The 22,792-nt window shown below is 40.8% G+C and overlaps 1 protein-coding gene across 2 annotated transcripts in view; it reads right to left on the bottom strand.

Moving 5' to 3' along the window:
• Window positions 1–268: 268 nt before the first annotated feature.
• LNPEP (leucyl and cystinyl aminopeptidase) overlaps window positions 269–22,792 on the bottom strand; it is an 84,802-nt gene continuing 62,278 nt past the window's right edge. For both annotated transcript variants that reach the window (XM_054031487.1, XM_054031488.1), the window contains exons 8-18: window positions 21,918–22,049; window positions 18,192–18,323; window positions 15,927–16,087; window positions 12,518–12,606; window positions 8,681–8,864; window positions 7,785–7,941; window positions 6,968–7,152; window positions 6,206–6,367; window positions 4,058–4,198; window positions 3,227–3,308; window positions 269–2,085 (exon numbers count right to left, since the gene is read on the bottom strand). In XM_054031487.1, the coding sequence (XP_053887462.1) occupies window positions 1,954–2,085; window positions 3,227–3,308; window positions 4,058–4,198; window positions 6,206–6,367; window positions 6,968–7,152; window positions 7,785–7,941; window positions 8,681–8,864; window positions 12,518–12,606; window positions 15,927–16,087; window positions 18,192–18,323; window positions 21,918–22,049 (1,557 nt within the window). In that variant the 3' untranslated portion in view covers window positions 269–1,953. The remainder of the gene's footprint in view (window positions 2,086–3,226; window positions 3,309–4,057; window positions 4,199–6,205; window positions 6,368–6,967; window positions 7,153–7,784; window positions 7,942–8,680; window positions 8,865–12,517; window positions 12,607–15,926; window positions 16,088–18,191; window positions 18,324–21,917; window positions 22,050–22,792) is intronic.

Raw genomic sequence — 22,792 nt, forward strand, 5'->3', positions numbered from 1 at the left:
GGGGGGGGGGGAGAACATCACTGCACAATGCAGTTAATACAAGTGATTGAAGAACAAAATGAATTAGGATTACATCTAATTCAATTACTGAGGATGAGTTCAAATCCACTTTCAGTGCATGCAAAATGCATTCATTTCCACTTGCTGACAGGGTGTTTTGCGCACCCAGGAGGAGTAATATTCTTTTTCAAGTTTAAAACTGCGGAACTCATTTTTAAAGTAAAGTAAACTTTTGTCAGAGAAGAACAAAATATGGAAATGAAACTGCATAGTTTAAATTATTTAGTACATACCTACTGATGAAAAGCCAACAAATACTATAATTTTCACTAGGTAGTTTTCACTAATCACCTACCTACCTCTCTTGCACATTACTACCACAATTAGCAGTCGTTATAAATTTTATTTTTTTAAAAACCAGAGCCTGTATTAAAATGGTGACAAATTCAAAGTGAAAGCTGATTAGGACTGAAAATAGCCTCCCCACCTTTTGAAGAAAGTTTTCTCAGGGCTTGTCTGTACAAAATTTGCACTAGTTTAACTTAAATCCATTTAATTAACTGATGCAACTTGTTTGTTTGGATTCTCTTACACTGGTTTAAAACTGGTTATATCAGTTTGGCTGTACATGAAAGTTTTCTTATACAAACTAATGTGATGTTAGCCAGCTCTAAACAAGCATAAGAAAATTCACACATTCTCTCTTGCCACCACTTTAACTAAACAGGTATAAAAATCATCTCTTTAGTTAAGGAGGTAAAACTATGTTTACACCAGGCCTCTAAAAGGGCCTTAAATGTGAATTGCTTTAGAAAAAAGGCACATTGTATTGTGGCTATCTTGCCTTTTAGCCTATCACGCCAGATTTTAGGGCACTTGTTCCTAGAATAAGTTTTAGGCTTTGTCCCCAATAGTTGTTGCACGATACCATCCAAATACAGACAAAAAGTTCCCCACCGCTGTGTTATACCAAGCAAGCATTACAAAGTAAGCAGTGTACACAAATCATACCAGTGATACTGAAAAATTAAGTGAAGAATATAAAGACCCAAACAAAATGCCTGACACACATGTACCAAATGCAGGCCCTCCGCAAAGAGGAATGGTGAAAAGGATCAGTAGTCAATCAGGAGTCAGTCCACCATCGGAACTAGTCTGGAGAAACTTCCTATGGCATTTTGGGGTGGGGTGGGGGGCACTGTTGCTCAGACATCAACAAAACAATATTAATAGAGTCTGGCAAATGAAAGTTTGACCCTTAAATGTGCCTAATGAGTTAGGAGCACACTCCTCACGGACTTTCAGTAAGTCATGTGCTCCCAAGTCACTGAGATGCTTTTGAAAATCTCTCCCCTCCTAAAACATTCGTATTTGCTATTTGGCTGTGTTTTCTTTTCATATAATATCAGTAGCACCTGGCCACGTAATAGACAAAAATACATATAATAATAATAGCTGTATATGCTTACGTTTTTAGAACGTCTAGAAAAAACCTCTTTGATCATCAAAAGCTAAACCCAAAGCTATCAACAGTTTTGCATAAAGAACACTGATTAGCCAGCGCTCTGCAAAGAAAAAGCATCTCTCGTGGCAGTTTTTTCCCCTTGTTGCTCTCTTTTTCAATACTTACCCAGTGTAGAGAACAATAGGACAGGATTTCAAATGACAGGGTGTTTCCAATATAAAATTACTGTACTTATTAGTTATTTATGCAGCTGTTTGGTCTATAGATGAACACAGTTCCAGAATAAATAAATATCTACATCTGGCCCACAAATGACCAAAAGAAAAACAAACTTAGGTGAGATGTGCCCTGAGCTAACTAGAACCCCTAATAGTGCAAACAATGTTGCAGCGATGCCTGGTTTCACCCTGGCTTTTGCAAAAGCAACAGTTCACAAGCTCTCTTAATGGCTAACACACACACAAACACACACACAGGCATTATGTTCTCTACAGCCATTGCTGCAGTGCCGCTAAGTTCCTCTCCATCCACTTAATATTCAGCTGAATTGTCTCAATAGCCTCTTTGACACAGCGAAGTTGAGAAATCTTCTCTGACTTGGACTCAAAGAAAGTTTTAACCTGCAGAGTAAGGAAAATGTGCATTTCAGGCTGAGAAATGTAGGCAGTTTCCAAATTAAGAGTGTGCCACCTGCCCGCCCTCCACCCCCAGCACAAAGCACCAATCATCCACATAGTTGGCAAATCGCACAAGAGGGTTGCTGAAAATATGGAGTGATTACAGTTTATGGGAACTGCAGCAATAATCTGTGTAGCTTCAGTAAAATTCAACAAGAAATTCTGTATATTTGGTGGAATCCCTACCTTTCACTCAAAGCACAATCAAGTTGTAGTCGTACAGCACTCAGAAATGAACTAGCTTTCTGGAGAAGGACTCTGTTCTTGTGACAAATGGGATTGCCTAAAATTATTATATCTTCAGTACGTTGAAAATCCACTTATTACTGGGGCATTTGACACAACAAGGCATGTAAATGCTAAAGCATATGAAAATAAATTCTGTGTACAGGTAAAATTTGCACACATTATGCATGCACGTTTTTACTTGGGCAACTTTAAAGATTTTGACCTTTAACCATTTCCCTAGAAGTTGACAGTCTACAGTAGAAGCTGTATGCCACCTTCTATCCTACTAAGCCAGTGGAGTAGAAGGTGTGGGTAAGGAAAAGGGGGAGACAGCTGGGGCACCTCAGCAACTGGCTGATCCTCAACTGCCAGAATGACCTCTTAGGGCTTGCTGACAGCCAAAGTAAAATGCAGCGACCTTTAGACTGCTCTATCATATACCAGAGACCTGGATAGTGTCAGCGGTCCTGGAATCAGAAAGACAAAGCCACCTTTGGCTCAGTCTCCTATTGACATGATCAAGTTGCAGCCTGCTAGGTTCATACAATCTGAGCAAAAGAATTATCTCTAACATGGGCGATAACCTCTCTAGTACCCTGCCCATTCGAACACACGGTCAGGATTGGTGGGTTATATTCTCAGCACTGCCACAGAGTTTCTATGTAACCTTGGGCAAATCACTTCTCTGACTATTTTCCCATGTGTAGAATAGGGATACTAATAGTTATACACTATTGAAAAGAATCTTTAAATCTATGGTGAAATGCACAAGTACATGCCAGGTATTGTATCAATAGCAAGTGCACAGAATTTTAGGAAGCTAAATATTTAGGAAATAGTACTTTACACCACCAACCTCAAGTAGATGGGCCTCTGTTGAAAACTGAAAGGTTGACACAGTAACTATATTCTGGATAGCAAATGACCCCAAGTGGAACCTGAAATATGGAAGAAAAAATAAGGAAGAAAAAGTAACGTGTGGTAACCAGTTTATGAAACAAGTGCACTCCACATACTTTTTAAAAAGAAGACTTCAAGCAACAAAGGGTAATTTTTCAAAAAAACCAAACCAACCAAAGAGCCACTAAGTTATTTTCAAAAGTGAATTTTTTGATACTGATCATCACACTGAGTTATTCTATCATATAGTAATGTTTTTTTGGGGTAAGAACAGCTTAAAGTTGTAACACTTGCAACAAGCTGTGATGTTCCAAGAAAAGCAAGTACATTTCTGAAGACAAGTCCCCCCCCACACACACACGAACTTTCAGTGTCTCCAAAAGGAAAAACACCTTTTTCAATCTGTTTCAAAGCATGCTGAGAGATCACTGTGGATGCAAGATATTATTCACCATGGAATGAAGAACAATACATGCACCACTAATAGTTTCATATCACTGTCCCTTTAATAAGGACAGGATAATATTTTCTGAACCAGGCAACTGTCGTGTGAGCCCAAGTCTCTGGGGGCGACAAACAACAATGGAAATTAACTACCTAACCATTTTGGGTGGGTGTGGGGTGGGGGAAAATGGCACTTGAACTTTTGAAAATTTTATTCAAAATTAGCTCAGTCTATTATTTTGTGGTGGAAAAATGCATGCACACAAATGCTGCACCTAACACTTCATGCTAGTGATTAATTATTAAATAATTAAAGAACAAAACAAAACAAACAAAAACTTACTTCCGTATAAGCTTTTCCCAGTTCTCTTTGACAAAGTCCCAGGCCAACAAGTGCCCAGGCAGACTTTGGCTGACAGTTGCTATGATATGCGAAAGTTCCTGTGCCCTGATGAGGTCTCCCTCCAGGCTTGTTTGCATTAACCTAAGAGACAATACAGATCCAGTCAACTCAAAAACTACTATACAAACATTTCACAGCTAGACTGCAGTGGCTCTCAGAGGTTACTTAGCCAATTAGAACAGAGTATATGGTAGGTCAGAGGCTACTTACAGATATACACCTCTACCCTGATATAAAAAAAAAACCTTACTGTGTTATAGGTGAAACCGCATTATATTGAACTTGCTTTAATCCGCTGAAGTGCACAGCCCCCCCCCCCCCGCTTTACATCCGAATTCATGTTATATCAGGGTAGAGGTATACTTTCTTATCTTTTACAGAGATCTTAAGAAACTAGATGCAGTCAACTACCAGGGCCAATATTGCAAATTTCCAAATGCCAAACATGGGGCCCAATCCCATGAAATACAGAATAGCTTCAATGCCCATTTGAGACATTTAATTCCCATCAAAGTGCCAGAGGCTCAGTGACTTTTGCATGGTTATAAGGGGAAACAAAATTCACTGGCAATCATGAGAAACTACACTAGTCTCACAGCACAGCAGTCATGGAAACCTTCCACAGTCTCTGCTACACCCTCCAGACAGTCCTCTGAAGCGGTCAGCGAACATACATAGAATGGCTGTAGGTTTGGAGATAAGGTGCCTCTTAGTTCCTGCATAAAGCAAGTTCAAGATTTCATCCACACAGCAAGCCAGTGCTATCTGAACTCTTGGTTCTTTGTTATGAAACAGGCCTGTACTTTGAAGACTTCACTGTATTTCTGATCTAAAGCAACCCCACACTGATCTTCCAAGAGTGCAAAGCTTTCAAGCTTGATTCTCCTCTTACTATACATTCCAAGCAGCGTAACTACACTGAATTCTAGGGAGTTTCTAATGATTTCCACCAGCATAAGTGAGCAGAGTATCAGGACCATTGCATTTGATTATATGGAATCCTGTTTCTGATGTGTTGGCTACAGAGGGGTGGTCACCCGCTCCGGCCCTAAAAGGGTTACAGCCAGCCCTGGGAGAGGGCTGGGGCTGCGAGCCAAAGACTAGGCTGATGGGGAAGCAGCCACAGCTGGGGCCACGCCCCATCAGGCCACAGCTGGCCCTACAAAAGGCTGTGGGCCAGGAGCTCAGATACTCTCTCTCTAGCTTCTGAGAAAGAAGGACCTGGCTGCTTGGGAGCCGAAAAGGGTACCTGAGGTGGAGCAGTGCTGGGGAAGGGCAGACAGCTGGGGAGCTCTAACTTGATAAAACTCCAGGCTGCAGGCCTTGGTGAAGGCCTATGAAAGGGTACTGGGGGTTACAGACTGCAGTCCGCCCCAGTAAGCAGGGGCTAGATGGTGACTGGCAGTAGCCACTGAGGCAAGGCAGGGATAGAGGGTTGGGGGTTCCCCTGGGTGGGGAGACCCAGATTGTGGGTTGCTGCAGTGGGCAGAACCCCTGGGCAAAGGGCACCGGGGTCCAGGAGGGACATGGGGGCCAGTGGCAGGCAAGACATCAGCCGGCAGAGGGTGCTCCGGAGCTGGAAAAGAGCTAATTCCCTGGACAGCCAGCAGGAGGTGCCACACCGGTGAGGCGTCACCTCGCTTCAGCTACATTTTGCTTTAATAAGCAGAAGCCTACTAAAAAAAGTCTTCCTAGCACTACGTTTAGCCAATGTAAGAAAACCAATCAGTTATTTTAAGTGTTGAGGGGGAAATCCACATTTCCAAAGAAGCTGGGTTGTTTTTTGTTCTTTGTTGCCCCCCCCCCCCCTTTTTTGTGTGTGTATGCATTACATAATATTTTGAGAGAGACAAGGACAGCGAGGTTAAAAAAAAAATCTTGTATTGGACCAATTTCTATTGGGGAAAGAGACAAGCTTTTGAGCTGAACAAGAGTTCTGTGTGGCTTGAAAGCTTGTCTCTTTCCCCAACAGAAGTTAGTCCAATAAAAGTATCTCACTTCCCCTCTCCTCACCCCAACCCCCATTGTGTCTCACATATTCTGGGAACACCACAACTACACCACCCCAATCTTTTGGCATTTTCATACCAAATCAGTTTTCTAACATCTTCTGTGCTGGCTAGAGCTTCAAGCATTTTGTGCTTCTCAGCTTCAGAACCTGAAGATGTGTACATGCTTAGAAGGAACTCCCAGCCATCATCAGTTTTTGCTCCTGCTGTGAATACAGTCTTCATAACATCAGTAGGCAGACTATAAAAAAAATTACAAAACAAGAACCGGCCTGTATGAAACAGTATGGAAGAAAACACCACATAAAAGCTTTAGGCAAATAGCACAAGTGATGTCTTTTGCTAGAAATAGTAGTTTTGTAGGACCAGATGAATTCATTTCCAGAGAGGCATCACTCAGATTCTAGGCAATTGGGTACGGCTGAGTTACAGAATACATAGAATCACAGTTAATCATGCAAAAGGCTCAGACATGCTATGATACAAAATCCACAAATGACTCTCAGCAGAATAAGTTCTGGAAGGTGAAAAGGTTAACTTTGCAAGACCAGCTACAATGTGCTACCGTCTGAATTTTTTAAGCTGTAAACTCAAGTGAGAATTATCTAGTAGGCATAGCAGTCACATTCAATAACACTGTGGATACAAAGTTTTAATTTCTAAAATATAGTTCCTGTTTTATGCCATGCTATATTCAAAGGAAATGCAGTAAAAACTGCTGAATGAAGCATAGTCTCTGTACTTTGGTGGCCAAGACTAATTAAGATCTTTCTTCAAAACAAAGGTGGAGAAGCGACAGAAATACATAAACAGAATATGCTCAGACTAGTTTGTGCTTTACCTCTTCGTGCCATTGGAAGCCTTCCATTCCTTAAACAGCTCGGTGGCAGTGGTGCCACAGTTTCCCAAGTGATGGGAGCAGGCAAAGGCTAGCACAGTAGACCGGAACTCTCGTTCAGATAAGGTCCCATTATCAGTCCAAGTCTGTTGATCAATTTTGCTTCCAAGTAGCTTTTTAACTCTGTCCTAGATGGTGAAAGACAGTGACCAATACCAAGACACATTAAATTGCTCAGAGAGGAATTCACAAGCAAGATAAAGAACTAATTTAAGGGTGTAAGATTGTGTAGACCACCCCCTATTTCTGACTCCTCCCTGTTTAAGCTACTCCCACTTAGACTACCATACACATAGCTAGTAGGTGTAAATAGATTTAAACAGACTTTCTGCATCTGAATATTAGGCCTCTAGTCCCAATCTAGATGAAACTGTCAGGTTACAGACATACTAGTCAGCTTCAAGAACTTTTGAAATAGCAAATGTGGATGTTTTCTCCCCATTTCTATAGCAGAAGAGGACCTGGATTTTAAACAGTTTATTACTGAATATCTACTGCAGTAGCACATAAGAGCCCCAGTCATGGACCAGGCCCCCACTGTGCTAGGTGCTATACACAGAACAAGAAAACAGTCCCTGCCTCAGAGTAATTATTAACCTTTATTACTCAGGGCAGACTGACAGAATAGCCTTACAAATATAAGGCAAGCCAATGAGATTCCTGAATGTTGGTCCATCAGAATCTGTCCAGAGAACGCCGTTGTGAATCGATGTTATGGGAAAATACTTCAAACACTGATATAGAAAAGAGGAAGACATACCACTACTCTTGCAGCAAGATTCTGCATTCCTCTTTTTTCTACGAGGTCATAGATGAGACTCATTTGGAACAGAGCTTGACTGATTGGTGCAGTGTGATTCTCTTTCTCTAGGTAATCAAGCAGATGAAAGGCCTTCAACAGAGACACCTTTCCTATACTAAAAAGGTCAAAGAACACAAAAGGAATTAAAATGGACTCAAACAAAGACTTTCTGGCTTAAAATGGACTCAAACAAAGACTTAAGGATGGCATCTACATTTGTACAAAAAACTCCTAATTAAAAAAAGAGCTATATCATGAGCTGGAAGCAAATGGAAGTAAAAATATATAAAGTGTTACTGTTCTTGTAATAGAACAATGATAGCAACAATCACCCCTTTGATTAAGGGGCAGAATTAAAATAAGGTGCAGCACAGTGGTAATTGAAAGTAAGTGAAATTACTCAGATTAAGGAAGTAGCTGTCACAGAAAGGCCACCCAGAGTTCTCAGCCTCATTCCAGCCGCAGAGCCAACAGAGGGGTACATAAATGTTTTAATGGCTCTCCCTCTCCTGTCAGAAGCAACTAGTTTACTTCTCTCAAGCATAACAGATACTTTTGCTTTGATAGGACAAGAATCACAAGGCATTTCTCTCAGACTTAAAGAACATGTTGTCCTCCATGCCAACAGAACTAGCAGGTGTCCATTACAATACAAAGGGATGAATGATGGCATTAAATGAATGGAGATCAACATCTGATGTTTTATCACTGAAACTTCAGTATCAATGATAGCGGATACTGAACAAAAGTATCTTTAAAGCATTCTTCCCCACAATGTCCTTAAATATAAACCTTTGTCTTGCACAAACTTAAAATTAAAAATAGCTATACTTCCTCCCAATACCAAGAATTACCCCACAAGACTGAAGATATTGTTGATCAGGTGAGCTCGGTCTTTGGTACTCAGAGCAATGGGATCTGTCCTCAGCAGGTTAATGAGAGTATTCCAGTCATCTTCAGCATAGTGCACTATATAGTAGCCATTCATGTCCACATTGAACTTTACCCATTTCACCTCCTCCTGAAGTTCAATGGTAGCTAGTTGACAGAGAGAGAGAGAGAGAGAGAGAGAGAGAGAGAGAGAGAAAAAAAACCGAGACCCACACTGTTATGCTGTTAGGTTTTTAAAATGTTCAATATTATTTTCTAATGCGGAGTGTTTAGATTACTCAGGAGGTCATTTCTCTTCTCCTCTATACTATTGCAGCTGCAACCAGAGATAGTATCTGAGCTGGAAGCTCCCTGGTCCTGAAAAGGAGCAGCAGTCAGCATGGTGTTGTGTGTGAAGGTCCCTTAACTCTGGATTGTTCTCCCCTCCTATTTGGGCTAACCAAAATAACCAGGCCACCATTTTCCACTAGTTACACCTGTGCATCCCTACAAAGTTCAATGGATCTGAATTACAACTAAGAATGCAAATAAGTCAGGAAACAGAAGGTGAATTTTAGCATCAAGGTCATAATGTGGTGGAGGAGAGGGAATCCAGTTACAACAGATGAGCCCTTGCAACCAAGAAACAGATTAGAAGGGAGAAGCCCTCTTTTTAAAGATTTATTTGGAGTATGGGTTGAACTGAGGGCAGAGTTTATCCCACCGGAGATAAAAGGTGGCAATTTCAAAGTTGTGAACTGCACAAATGTGACAAGACTGAATAAAATGCAACAGTTTTAGACTAGACTCATGCTTGCCAATTTGGCAATACTGGCTGTGACCCATCCCTCAGGGATATTTGATAGCAGACTGACCTACCTAATTAAATATTAATTGTAACTTTTTGAAAGTAGTTATCCTAGACTATAATAAGTGGTATACTTTTATCATTAAAAAAGTTTTAGGTTTAAAGGGAAAAGAAAAAGATGTTCCTGCTGATTTGTGTTAATATGGTAAAACAACCAAATTCCAGGTTGTCATGACATTTGAAAAACGCTGGTTTCCATACTTGCAGGAAACCAGCTTCTCATTATTATAATTTATGTATGGGAAGGTGGGGGGAGGGGCGCGAAGTAGCACATTAGTTTGATACATAGGAGTAGAGACAACCTAACACTGCCAGGAGGTAAAGGCCAATCTCAGAGCCATGCTATTTAATAGATTTCATTTGTTCAATCATGTATTACCATGAAGGGTGGCTCACATCTCTAGGACCGTATCAGCTGCCATTTTGAACACACAAGGCAAACTCAGCATACACTGCAATGCAACTGATGCAACCGTGTATGACATACCACAATGCAATGGAAACAAACATCACTGACTAATATGAAGCTTCCCTAGTAATCTCTCTCTAAAAATGATTCAGACCAGGAGTTCACCAGCTGAATCTTCTGAAAATAAAAACAAAACCTTTGCAAGTGTATTTCCATATCAAGCAGGTAGCGGTGGCAGGGAAGAACATAAATAGGAATTTTTAGGATAGTAAGTCTTTAAAATCTTGTAAGAAATTAAGCAGATTCAAAACCAGAGGTTTGCATGCTCTCTCTCACACACACCCCGCCCACCTCTTTGGTTCGGTCTCCCCCAAAAAAACACCCACATAATAAACCTCTCTAGAACTCAGTCATAATTTGAGTGAACATGATATTTCTCAAAAAGACCAGGAGTAGCCCATGAAAGCTTATGCTCAAATACATTTGTTAGTCTCTAAGGTGCCACAAGTACTCCTGTTCTTTCTGCGGATACAGACTAACACAGCTGCTACTCTGAAACCTGTCATGATATTTCTGTGCCTCACAAATGTTCAACACTATGTGAAAGACCACATGGTCTTGATCTCAGGCCCATAGCTGCTTGTGCAGCACTTGCAATCCCACATACGTGGGTTGTGGATCAGTCAGTGTTGTAAATGATCCACCAGTCCCATCCCACCCCAAAATCACTCTTGCATGACCAGAAGGAATGCCCATGGAGTACAGCTTCACAGCACATAGGAGATATGGACCTCTTACATGGACTCACTGCATCCATCATATTGATGTCAATGCCTATTAGGCCTGTTGCTTGTCTATGCTTTCATGCTTTAGAACTGAACAGAATTGAAAGCCATCACCAATGCTGTATACCTACACTGACTAATTATACAAATAAGCCTTCTAGAAGAGGAGGCAGTTAAAAAAAAAGACCGAAAATAAATCTTGCTAAAATGAGCAACCCAGACTTGTCTGACAGTGCAGGCAGTATTTCAGAGGGCTGCCTGGAGAAAAATACTGGAGAGAGAGAGTGTGTTAGTTGAAAAGTTCCATGGTGTAGTCAGGCTAGCAGTGGAGACCAGGTGGTGGGGGAATAAGACAGCTGCAAAATAAATGGTAATATGCTGTTACCAGAGAGAATGGAATGCAGGCAGACAGGCAAGCAGTGCAAAACTAGAGGAGAGTCACTGTTTAAAGATTCTACAGATCTCACATATGGGGTTCCCCTCCCCCCAGTTCCTGAAGTGACCTGGGAACATATATGAGGAAAAAGAGGCATTCAACAGCAGTAACTATTCTCTGTTTATCAATGAACATTGAGGCTGACTACTTACTTGACTAATGGGTCTGACAATGTCAAGAACATGCACACAAGTTAACACCTTGGCTGAAAAGTAGTTTACAGCCTGATAATCTGTGGGAAAACCAACATCTCAAATAGCAGAGGTCCAGAAACAATTAAATGAGATTTTGTAAATCAATTGTGAAAATTAAATTTAAAAAAATCATTATCTGCTTAAACTAAACTACTATACTTGTAACAGTCATTTTATGGAAAATGAACACATTATACTAAAATAGATATAAAGGTTTCAAGATCGACATTAAGCATTCAACTTCAATTTTGTATGGTTTATTTGAAGCAATAGAGATGGAGTGTAATGGATAGAGGGAGGGATCAGTATGATAGTAGGATTAAAGGTATTTTAAAAGAATAGATCAAATTCTCAGCTGGTGTACAGTAAATCAGCAAAGATCCACTGATGTCCCTGGCTTACACCAATGCTGGCCAAGTATTTTTAGTACAATCACTTTCATCATTAAAAGAAAGTTAATCCAGCCCTCTGTACAGATTAGCACCTGGGGACTCAAAATGGCCACTGAAGCAAGGAAAAGGTGGGGAGAATGTGGGAAGGTTCCAAGTTCTAGACTGCCATACTTTGGAATATTAAAAAAAAAGTGTTCTAACAAAGCAATTATTTTATGCCACAAAACAAAAGTAAATAAGGATATCAGAGGGGGAAATACACCTCCTCAGAGTCACGTGGGCTGTGTCAGTCTCCCAGGGCTGATTCCCTTAAGTACACACTGCTCAGAGTTCACTCTACTTCCTCAAGGCCCCTCTCCCCAACCTGGCAACTTGCAAAAAGACCAAGAGGAAAAAAGACCTGTTTACTCTCTGTATTGTTATGAAGAATTAATACACTCCTGACATCACTGCCACTGAATGCTAATTACTCCAGGCATGCTCAGCACCATTGGTTCCTAACCGCATCCTTATGTGATAAGAAAGCCTAAAGCAACCACGCCTACAAAAGTGATTAAAATTACACTGTTTTCTGTGGGTATCATTCCCAGTTATATTCTCCTCTGCAATTACTTTATACCATGCATGCCCTTGGTCTCAAACCCTACTCAGGTGTGTGCAAACAAAGGCTGATCCACAAAACTGAAGTAACCGGCTTTCACTGTACATCCTAGCTACAGAGGCTTCAGATCACATACCTGACTTCTGGTCCAGTAAATATGCATAAGGACAGAGGAAAGAGCTGCAACTGCTAGTAGTGTAGGAGAGAGGAATATGCCACAGATAACTGTAAGAGAAAAATTATATTTTTCCAGACTTATACAGTAGTCTAGCTTTATGTAATACGTCACATCCGATACAATCAGTTTTGTTGTTCGTCTCTCTCTTTTTTTTTAATAAACTGCTTTAACATATTATGGCATTTCAACAAAATAATGTTAAGATATCTATTATATGCCCCCCATCATTACAGTATCCCAGTAACTCTCAAACCATTTTTAATCACATCTCCTCTGTTTCTCACCTTACACACGTAGAACTGAGGCACAGAAATATTAAGCCACTTGTCCAAAAAAAAAAAAAATGAAAGGAAATCTGTGGCAGTGCCACAAACTGAACTCAGGGCACTTCAGTCCCAGTCTAGTGTTTTACCCACAAGACAACCTTCCTCTCTGAAGTTTTACAGTTTTGTATGGGATTTACGTAAAAAGTAAAAGGTCATGTCCCAAATCCCTCTAACAAAGAGCACAAGCAGTTATACAAGCCAAGGATTCAAGATAATCCCATACTAGAAAAGTAAATATTCTCCTCAGCTTCCCATTAGGGTTGTCGATTAATCGCAGTTAACTCACGTGATTAATTTTGAGTTAATTGCACTTTTAATCGCATTGTTAAATAGAATACCAAGTGAAATTTATTACATTTTTGATGTTTTCAACATTTTCAAATATATTGATTTCAATTACAACACAGAACAGAGTGTACACTGCTCATTTTATATTATTTTTATTACAAATATTTGCACTGTAAAAAGAAAGTATTTTTCAATTCGCCTCATACAAGTACCATAGTGCAATCTCTTTATTGTGAAAGTGCAACTTACAAATCTAGATTTTTGTTTTGTTACATAACTGCACTCAAAACCAAAACATTGTAAAACTTTAGAGCCTACAAGTCCTCTCAGTCTTACTTCTTGTTCAGCCAATTTTTTTGTTTACATTTACGGGAGATAATGCTGCCCACTTCTTATTTACGTCACCAGAAAGTGAGAACAGACGTTCTCATGGGACTTTTATAGCCGGCATTGCAAGGTGTTTACGTACCAGATATGCTAAACATTCGTATGCCCCTTCATGCTTCGGCCACCATTCCAGAGGACACGCTTCCATGCTGATGCCGCTCGTTAAAAAAAATAATGCATTAATTAAATTTGTGACTAAACTACTTGGGGGAGAACTGCATGTCTACGGCTTTGTTTTATCTGCATTCTGCCATAGATTTCATATTATAGCAGTCTCGGATGATGACCGATCACGTTTTCGTTTTAAGAACACTTTCACTGCAGATTTGACAAAACGCAAAGAAGGTACCAATGTGAGATTTCTAAAAATAGCTACAGCACTCAACCCAAGGTTTAAGAATCTGAAGTGCCTTCCAAAATCTGAGAGGGACGAGGTGTGGAGCATGCTTTCAGAAGTCTTAAAAGAGCAACACTCCAATGTGGAAACTACAGAACCTGAACCACCAAAAAAAGAAAAATCAAACTTCTGCTGGTGGCATCTGACTCAGAGGATGAAAATGAACATGCGTCGGTCCTCACTGCTTTAGATTGTTATCAAGGAGAACGCGTCATCAGCATGGATGCATGTCCTCTGGAATGGTGGTTGAAGCACGAAGGGACATATGAATCTTTAGCGCATCTGGCATGTAAATATCTCGCGGCGCTGGCTACAACAGTGCCATGGTAATGCCTGTTCTCACTTTCAGGTGACATTGTGAACAAGAAATGGGCAGCATTATCTCCTGAAAATGTAAACAAACTTGTCTGTCTGAGCAATTGACTGAACAAGAAATAGGACTGAGTGGACTTGTAGGCTCTAAAGTTTCACATTGTTTTATTTTTGAATGCAGTTTATTTTTGTACATAATTCTACATTTGTAAATTCAACTTTCATGATAAAGAGATTGCACTACAGTACTTGTAATGGGGGAATTGAAAAATACTATTTCTTTTGTTTTTACAGTGAAAATATTTGTAATAAAAAATATTAAGTGAGCACTGTACACTTTGTATTGTGTTGTAACTGAAATCAATATATTTGAAAATGTAGAAAACATCCAAAAATATTTAAATAAATGGTATTCTATTATTGTTTAACAGCATGATTAATCGTGCAATTAATTTTATCTAGGGCAAAACCACTGAGGGATGTGAACTGGGTTGTACACCAATTTCCACACAAATCACTATGAATTATTCACCTGAAAAGTCATCCTTCAAGAGCTATTCACCTAAGTGCAACTCCAAAGGGACATCCATGGAAAACCCAGGAAGATAGATGTACAAAACCAACCTTCCAATTCTCATAAAGGCAAAATCGTTTTTTAGGGCCTAATTTTGCATGATGTGAAGTGCCCTCAACTCCCCATTAAATTTCAACTGTGGTAGAGAAAACCAGAATCTCATAGGGTCTGCATTTGAGAATGTTCTTGTCTTGTTATACAACAAGGATAAGGTGCCTGGTAATGGAGTACATTTGACAAATTGATTTTTGCAGTTATCAATTGCTTCATATTTGCACCAGTATCTAATGACCCATAAAAAAAATTTTTTTTTTGCCATGTATTCCTCCACTACTATGGATATTATTCCTAAAAAAGGAATCTTTAGCTATTAAACTAACACACCCAAATGCTAATTTATGGTCAGTCTTAACCTTTGTAAGGGGGGAAGAGCTTCCTTATCCACATTCTATACTGTCCTCTGTCAGCACTCAGCCTGCAGATTTGGCCTAGTAGGAAAATGTGCAGGTTCAAGAAGAAAAAAGTTTCCTGGTCCTTTAGACACCACCAGCATTCCTCTGCAGAATGCTACTTCATTTGTTACATTTGCAAACTCCTCTCGTCTACCTTCTATCTCATCCCCATATATCCATCCTTTATGTGCCCCAACTACTCGAGCTTGAAGATTAAAAACTGCAACTACTTGAAAAATTTTTGTACTTTAAATAGGAAAATGAATCCAAACATAATCCTGCCTGTTGTCCTATTGTGCACTGGAGTTAATCATACAAGCCAATTAAAAACCATCAGAAAAATGAATAAATAAAATTTAAGTTATGATGAACTCTGTTCCAAGAAAAAGCAATGTAAGGTCTATTTCAATTGCTGAGCTGGAAGCAGACAGGGACTCTTATTTTTCCAAGACAAATAATAAAATACCTCTGTGCATACTGCTGTGTCTCACTTCATTTATAACTACCTGCTCTTTAGAGAGAACTACTGGAGCTCTGAATGTGTCAAAGTGCAAGGAATATGCACTTTGAAGACAGTTAAATTGCATGAAAGTAAAAGGTAAATATTTTCTGAGTGCTGGGGGAGAATAACCTTGCATCTGATGTCCAATTTTCTGATTCCACACTGCGCAAGAATCTCTCCTGCTGGACATAGAGACTCTTTCCTTTTCTTTTAACAGTTACTAAGGGAAATCCTTTCTGCATAATCCAGGTTTTCATCAGTTTTTTTACATCTAGTGTTCCATTTGTGATCTGTAAAACACAAAGACATTCACTTTCAATAGGAAGATAATGGGTATTCTTCATTTCTCTTTGAGAAATTCTATCCTCAGCTCACCACACAAGAGCCATCTTGAAACTAGTGCCAAAGTAAGTAGCAGGTTAAGCCCCTGTGCAGAATTATTCTGTATTGGCTTGCCTATTTTGTTAGCAATAACTGAGGTGAACAAGTGTTTTATCTTCTTGTTTGAATGGAAGAGATCCAAGCGACAGCCAAATAAAGGCAAACATGGGAATGCCAAGCAGGCTAAAGTAGGATGTGGACAGAGGAAAATAGAGCAAGTAACTTATGGATTAATTTTAAGGGGGGGGGGGGGGCTGTGTATATGCACAGGGGTCAGCCTACCTGGAACAACTTGCAGGACCAGGCTCTAAAGGAAAAAGGAAGTTTATCACTGTTCAAATGACCTATATTACTTGCTATTCTGTCCATCTCTCTTCTTCAGCTGCCCTCACTGTCCATCTGAAATTCGAGTTACTGGTCTATGCCTACAAGGATTTGCACATCCTACACTTATGGAAGAGTCCTACAGAATTGAACAGGGGTTAAAAACTCAATAGAATTATTAATCCAAGGGAAATAATTCTCTGTAAAGAGCTTCTGTTAAAATTTCTAGAGAAAGCTCATCATTCGTTCTTAAGTTATTTACCTTTTGATTGATTAGGGGTTGACTCCAAAAGGGCATTTTTCAGCTCCCTCTCATCTCATTCACCCTCTCATCCACCCCCAGTTGACGAAACTCTCCCTTATGCTCATCTGTGTCCTTCCTACACTTGTAAACCTTTTCTGTCCCAGTCTGCCCACTCTCTACTTTCTTCTCCTCAAAATACACTTTTGCCAAGAGACCAACTAATCCTAGTCCACCAGCAAAGTGCTTGTTTAATTAAACAAAGAAAATATCCTGGAACTAACAATGCTTGTTACCACCACCAATCTTCTTGCTTTCTTACATCCCATCTCCTTTGTTTCTGTGTTGTCTGCTCAGATTGCAAGCCATATAGGGCAGGGATCGAGTCTTCTTGCATGTCTGTACAGTATCTTGCTGGTCTACAATGTCTAGGCACCATGCTAGCCAATGTAAATTGTGTGCCATTGAAGCCCCCCCTAGTTCTAGGAAATCGCTGAAGTGTAAGTAATGCTCTTAAAAATTAATATCTGAAATTTTCAGCATGCTAACACTAATCTATGTTCTTATCTGGCTTCTATCACTAGAGCATCTCTTAAATCCAATAAAAGCAGGAAGGACTCCAACAAGGGAAATCATTTCTCTTTCCTCCCACAGGAGGAGACTGAAAAGTTTGTTTTCGGTTTTTCTTTTAAATGCTTTAAAAAGAGCCTCTTCTTCTTTACCCCAGTTCTCGAGGCTATTGTAGGAGCCTAGAAGAAAGAAATGGATTTTCCGTTTTGCTCTAAAGACAATGATGTTTATGATCAAAAGGAAACCAGATTTTATGGTTGCAATTTTCAGAAGTACTCAGCTTTGGCCTAACTGCTCCCACTGAAATAAATGGAGAGAGTTAGGTCATTGGTGAGTATTTTTAGAAGTCCAACCCAGTAAGTATCATTGGAGGAACGGAGATTCAAGCTTTTCTTCTGTACAAGGGCCCAAATCCTACAGATGTTTAAGCACGAGTAATTTTATTCATCTGTCTAGTCCATACTGACATCAGTGAGACTACTCACGTGAGTGAAATTATGCATATGTTTAAGTGTCTGTAGGGTCAGGGACTATAGCTTAACACTAGCAACATGACAGTTATGGTTCTGAATACCTTTCCCATTCCACTTATGCACTCTTTTTAAAATAACGCCGGGGAGAGGAGGGCTGGCAAGTTTGGCAGGCTCTCTTCTAGGCACAAACATAAATGAGCAACACTTGTGCATCTCCGCACAGAATTTTGGAATGAGTGATCATGAGCAGAGTGACTGATAAACCAGGTCTTTTAAATATATGCCTGCAATATATGATCTTATTTAGCAGCACTAATACAAGGAAATAGAAAATGTCTTTGCTTTTCACATTTCATTATAGTACATCATGCAAAAACCCAAACTAAGAATATCCAAGATGGTTACCTCATTCATGCTATCCCATAAATCATCGCTCCGGGTGGATCCGTAGCTGTGATTATGCAAATAATTCTCAATCCCAGCTTGAAAACTATCATGTTTAATATACTTTTTCAGCATCAACAAAAGGGAAGCTCCCTAAAAAAAAAAAAAAAAAAAAAAAAGTCCGTAAGAGAAAAAAGGTTTAAGAACCCGATTAAGGAGAAGCATGTACAGATTACAAGACTATCAGTACCACTAGGAGATAATTTAGGAGAGAAAATTGAAATTTCGGCCCAGGGAGTTTAGTCTGAATGCAATTATTTTGACAATCTAAGCTGCTTGGGAAAAGGTTTACAGATTTAAAAAGACACAAACAAAACAAAAACAAAAAAACAATGAAGTTTCACTGACATTAACTTAGTCTGAAAGAAAGACTTTCTAATTAGTACCATGTGAAAGAAATGGCGTTCTAGTGGATGCATTGTCGATGGTGGTCAGATTTCATTAATAATACTGTTAAGTGCTGTAACTCACCGCCCTTGCTGGTGTTAAATACTAATATGTAAGCAACCACACAAGAATGATACAGCCAAACAGCAATCATAAAAGAAAGCGAGATACTTCAGTAAGTTAAAACAGGGACGAGAAATGCCAACAAGTATATTTACGGATGCTGCCTGTTTAAAAGCTTGAAAAGCACATGAAAATATTTTGTAAAATAAGCCTTTCAAACTGCTAAGTCTGCACAGGGCTGAATATTATTTTTAGATCTGTTTCCATCAGTGAAGTCATGGAGCAATTCATGTCTGCAGAACGACCTGGGGTTTTACTCAGTTGAACACTAGGATCCTCCATGGAAACATTCATACATCACAGCAACCCAGTCAATAAATGGCCCAAGGATAGACAGATTGCAGCTAAAGTGACCCTGACCCTGAATAGTTTATGTACGTCACATTGTTGATACTAAAACATACACTGAAGAAAGAATAAAGAAAACTAAAAGACCTCCGGGGAACTCCAGCTATTTAACATTTGTGCCTTGTCTACACTGGCAAGTTTCTGCGCAGCAAAGAAGCTTTCTGCATTGTAACTCCCAAGGTTTACATGCTGCCAAGCCACTTAGTGCACAGAAACTATGCAGTTGCAGTGCGGTAAAAAAGCCACCCCGACGAGAGGCGTACAGCTTTCTGTGCCAGGGCTACAGTGCCAGTGTAGACACCCTGGTCCATTACAGTGCTTCAACTGGCCTCCGGGAGGCGTCCCACAATGCCTGTTCTCACCTCTCTGGTCATCGGTTTGAACTCTATTGCCCTGCCCTCAGGTGACCAACTGCGAGCCCCACCCCTGAAATTCCTTGGGAATTTTGCAAGTCCCCTTCCTGTTTGTCGGTGACACGTGCAGTGGTCTCAGTGCATCTTTCCAGGTGACCATGCCAGCTCCATGCACCAAGCGATCCCCTCCTTGGATCAAGGCCAAGCTGCTGGACCTCATCAGCATTTGGGGAGAGGAGGGTGTCCAGTCCCAGCTGTGCTCCAGCCATAGGAATTATGATGCCTACTAACAGATTTCATGATGCATGACAGAAAGGGACCATGACCGGGACACACTGCAGTGCAGGGTCAAAGAGAAGGAGCTGCAGATCGCCTACCTGTGGCCCGAGGAAGGCCTTGGTACTGGGTGAGCCCTCATGGCTGCTTCAAACGAAAGGTCCCATGTCACCCGAGTCCATCTGCTGCTCTTTTAAGAAGAGGAGCAGCACTCCTTTAGATGGGCTTTGCTCAGGAAAAGCAAGCACCACGTGCGGGGTCGCTATCGGGGAATTGCCCCTCCATACAAAGGGCAATGCTTGAACTGCAGTGAGGGCATCACCAGGGAGCACTACCACTAAACAAAAAAACCACGACACTAGCTACTTATTACTAATTATCAACTATGTACAACAACTAGGCTGGGGGGGAGGGGGGGAAAACAAACAAGCCAAAAGTCACAAGTTTGTAAACAAACACCACTGCCCAGAGCGCCAACTCCAGCTGATGGGTGGTACGAAGCAACTGAAGGTGGTTTGGGTGATGCAGCCTTATATAGCCAGGGGAGGGGCTACAGTCATGAGGCACAAGCACCATCCCTCTATGGGTACTGCTAGATCTCTGGCATGCACCCACCTACTTATAATACACATCTGTATCTACTTGAAGAACTACACTTACCAGGGCAAGAATAAATCAAAAGTTATTCAGTGCAATATTTAATATTCAATATTTAGGGCCTGATCCAGAGTCCACTGAAGTCATTAGGAGTCTTTCCATGAACTCCATGAATAGGTTTTAGATCAGGCCATTAAAACGTAGGATTTAAATGTGAAGTAAACCACTCTTAAAACCACATTGGTGTCTCTGAAGATATTCTGAGTGAAAGATTGGATCAACTGCAGTTCTTAGCCTTCCTATTGATTTCCCAGTAGCCCCTTAAAAGTAATCTCTTTATTAAGGTGGTGTACAATAATCATCTGGAACCCGAAAACAACAATCTGGTGCTATTTGGCAGTGCAAAGCTCCTGTCATCACACATCTTAGGGACAGATACCTATCAGAGCCTCACAAGCAAGGCAGCTTGAAAGTGACATGCTCTTGTGCTTCCACTTGAGAGAGCGGCGCACCAATGGAAATGTAGAGCCTTCTTTATGGCAAGCTGCTTCAATTGTAATGCTCCAATTGGCATCTAAGATGTCCCCAGGGTGTTGGGATGATAAGTGTTAGATTTTAAGCTCTGTCTATTTAAAAAGAAAAAAAGTCTCTCTTTAGGTACTAGTTTCCCACTTCTCACCCCCCAAAAAGCACAAAGATGATGAAAAGGTCAAAGTCAAAAGTTAACAAGAAAAAAAAATTGTCTTGCTTTTAAGTTAATGTGGAATACAACACGGAAGCTGAAAGAATAAAACAGGTTTAGCAAATCTAAATGTGTTTAAGATGTGATGGTGTCAATATTTGGGTTTATTTTTGTGTTGTAGTAAACTAGAAGTGTTTACAGAAACTATGGAGGAGGAAAGTGAGGGACACAAACAGTAGAGATGTGCATGAAATCTTTTCCTATGGAAAGACAGACAGATTCTTGGGTGCAGCTGAGTTCTGTTCAACACAGAATTGAAATGTGAGAGGAAAAGGGTGATTTTGACACTTTTACATCCTACTAATGCTGGGTCCAACCCTGATCCTAGGTCTAGTCCCTGACACAATTTACAACAATCTCAGGGCTGCCCTAATTTTCATCCAGCTATGATTTCCCTTAAGGAGTAATTCCAGGATCTGGAGATCACCAGAGTGCAAGGGGACTCCATGCCCCCACTGCCCCACCTAAGTCCCTGGAGGGCAGGGGGATGCGGTGGGGGTTGATGGGTAAAGTCATGGAGGCTGGGGTGGGAAAGGAAAGGCACAGAACCAGCTACACTGCTGGGCATGTATGTCTGTATACTGAATGGGATCAAATGTCTACTTATAGGAAAATAATTTAATCAGTATTAAAACACAGAAAATCCCTCATGAAATGTACAGTCTTCTCTAGAGATAAAAATAATGGAGGCCAAGTAAAGAAACTTGCACTTTGTGAGCAGCCTAACTTGCATTATAGCCACAAGGATAATTAAAGAAAAAGTTCCTGACAATGTGTTATTTCCCAAAATAAGAATATTTTGGAAAAAAGGTATACAAAACACAAAAGACAGAGTGATTTGTTAGCCTCTTCTGAGGTTACCTTGATATAGGAAAGCGTATCAAACATTTCTTCAATCTGCTCTGAAGACTGGACAGCAGAGGAGATTGGACGTGAGGCATTTAAGGAGTCTTTCGTCATAGTCTTGAATCGTAGTTTCAGGAATTCTTCATCCTAAAAGAGGAATAGGAGTTTATGCCCACGTGAGAAGTTAGAACAATAAAGGATTATGTCAAATTCTCCATAATTCAGAACTGGAACGCAAGAGCCTGGAATAGATAAGTTAAGTTTTCCTTCTCCCTGCTGTCCTATTTACTTGGCACGGCAGCCTAGTCTTCTGACCCTCTCCGTTTTGAGGCTCAATCTCTCTTTTCTTCTCGCACTGGAGACAGGAAACCAGTCAGTCAATCTCCTCTAAGATTATCATTGTCAGCTCACTGTGGAACCATCAGCTCTCTTCCTCCCAAACTGCAGCAGCAGAAGCTTACTAATGGTCACATTCTGTTAAACTTTATCTGAATTGCTATGAAGAGAGCTACCATGCACAACTCCATAACCTACAAGAATGAAGAGTCCAAAGACCCAGTCTCTCCACAAAAACCTGCCTCTCTTCCAGGACTGGCTCTAACTTTTTTGCCACCCCAGGTGAAAAAAGAAGAGTGCCACCCCACCGTAACACCCCCCCCCCCCCCCCCCGCCGATTGCTGCTCCAGGCTGCCCAAACCCCTACCCCGTCCCTGAGCTGCCCAAAACCCCTGAGGGCCGCTCCGAGCCGGGCAAACCCCTGCACCCCCCCCACTTCCCCGAGTGCCGGGCCGGCCAAACCCCCGTCCCCCTGAGCGCCGCCCCAGCCAAACCCCCGCCCCCCTCCCCCTCCAGCACCGGACCGGGCGGGCCGCCCAACCCCGCCCCCACCA

Source organism: Malaclemys terrapin, chromosome 6 (genome assembly GCF_027887155.1).
Source record: "Malaclemys terrapin pileata isolate rMalTer1 chromosome 6, rMalTer1.hap1, whole genome shotgun sequence".
Classification (NCBI taxonomy): domain Eukaryota; kingdom Metazoa; phylum Chordata; order Testudines; family Emydidae; genus Malaclemys; species Malaclemys terrapin.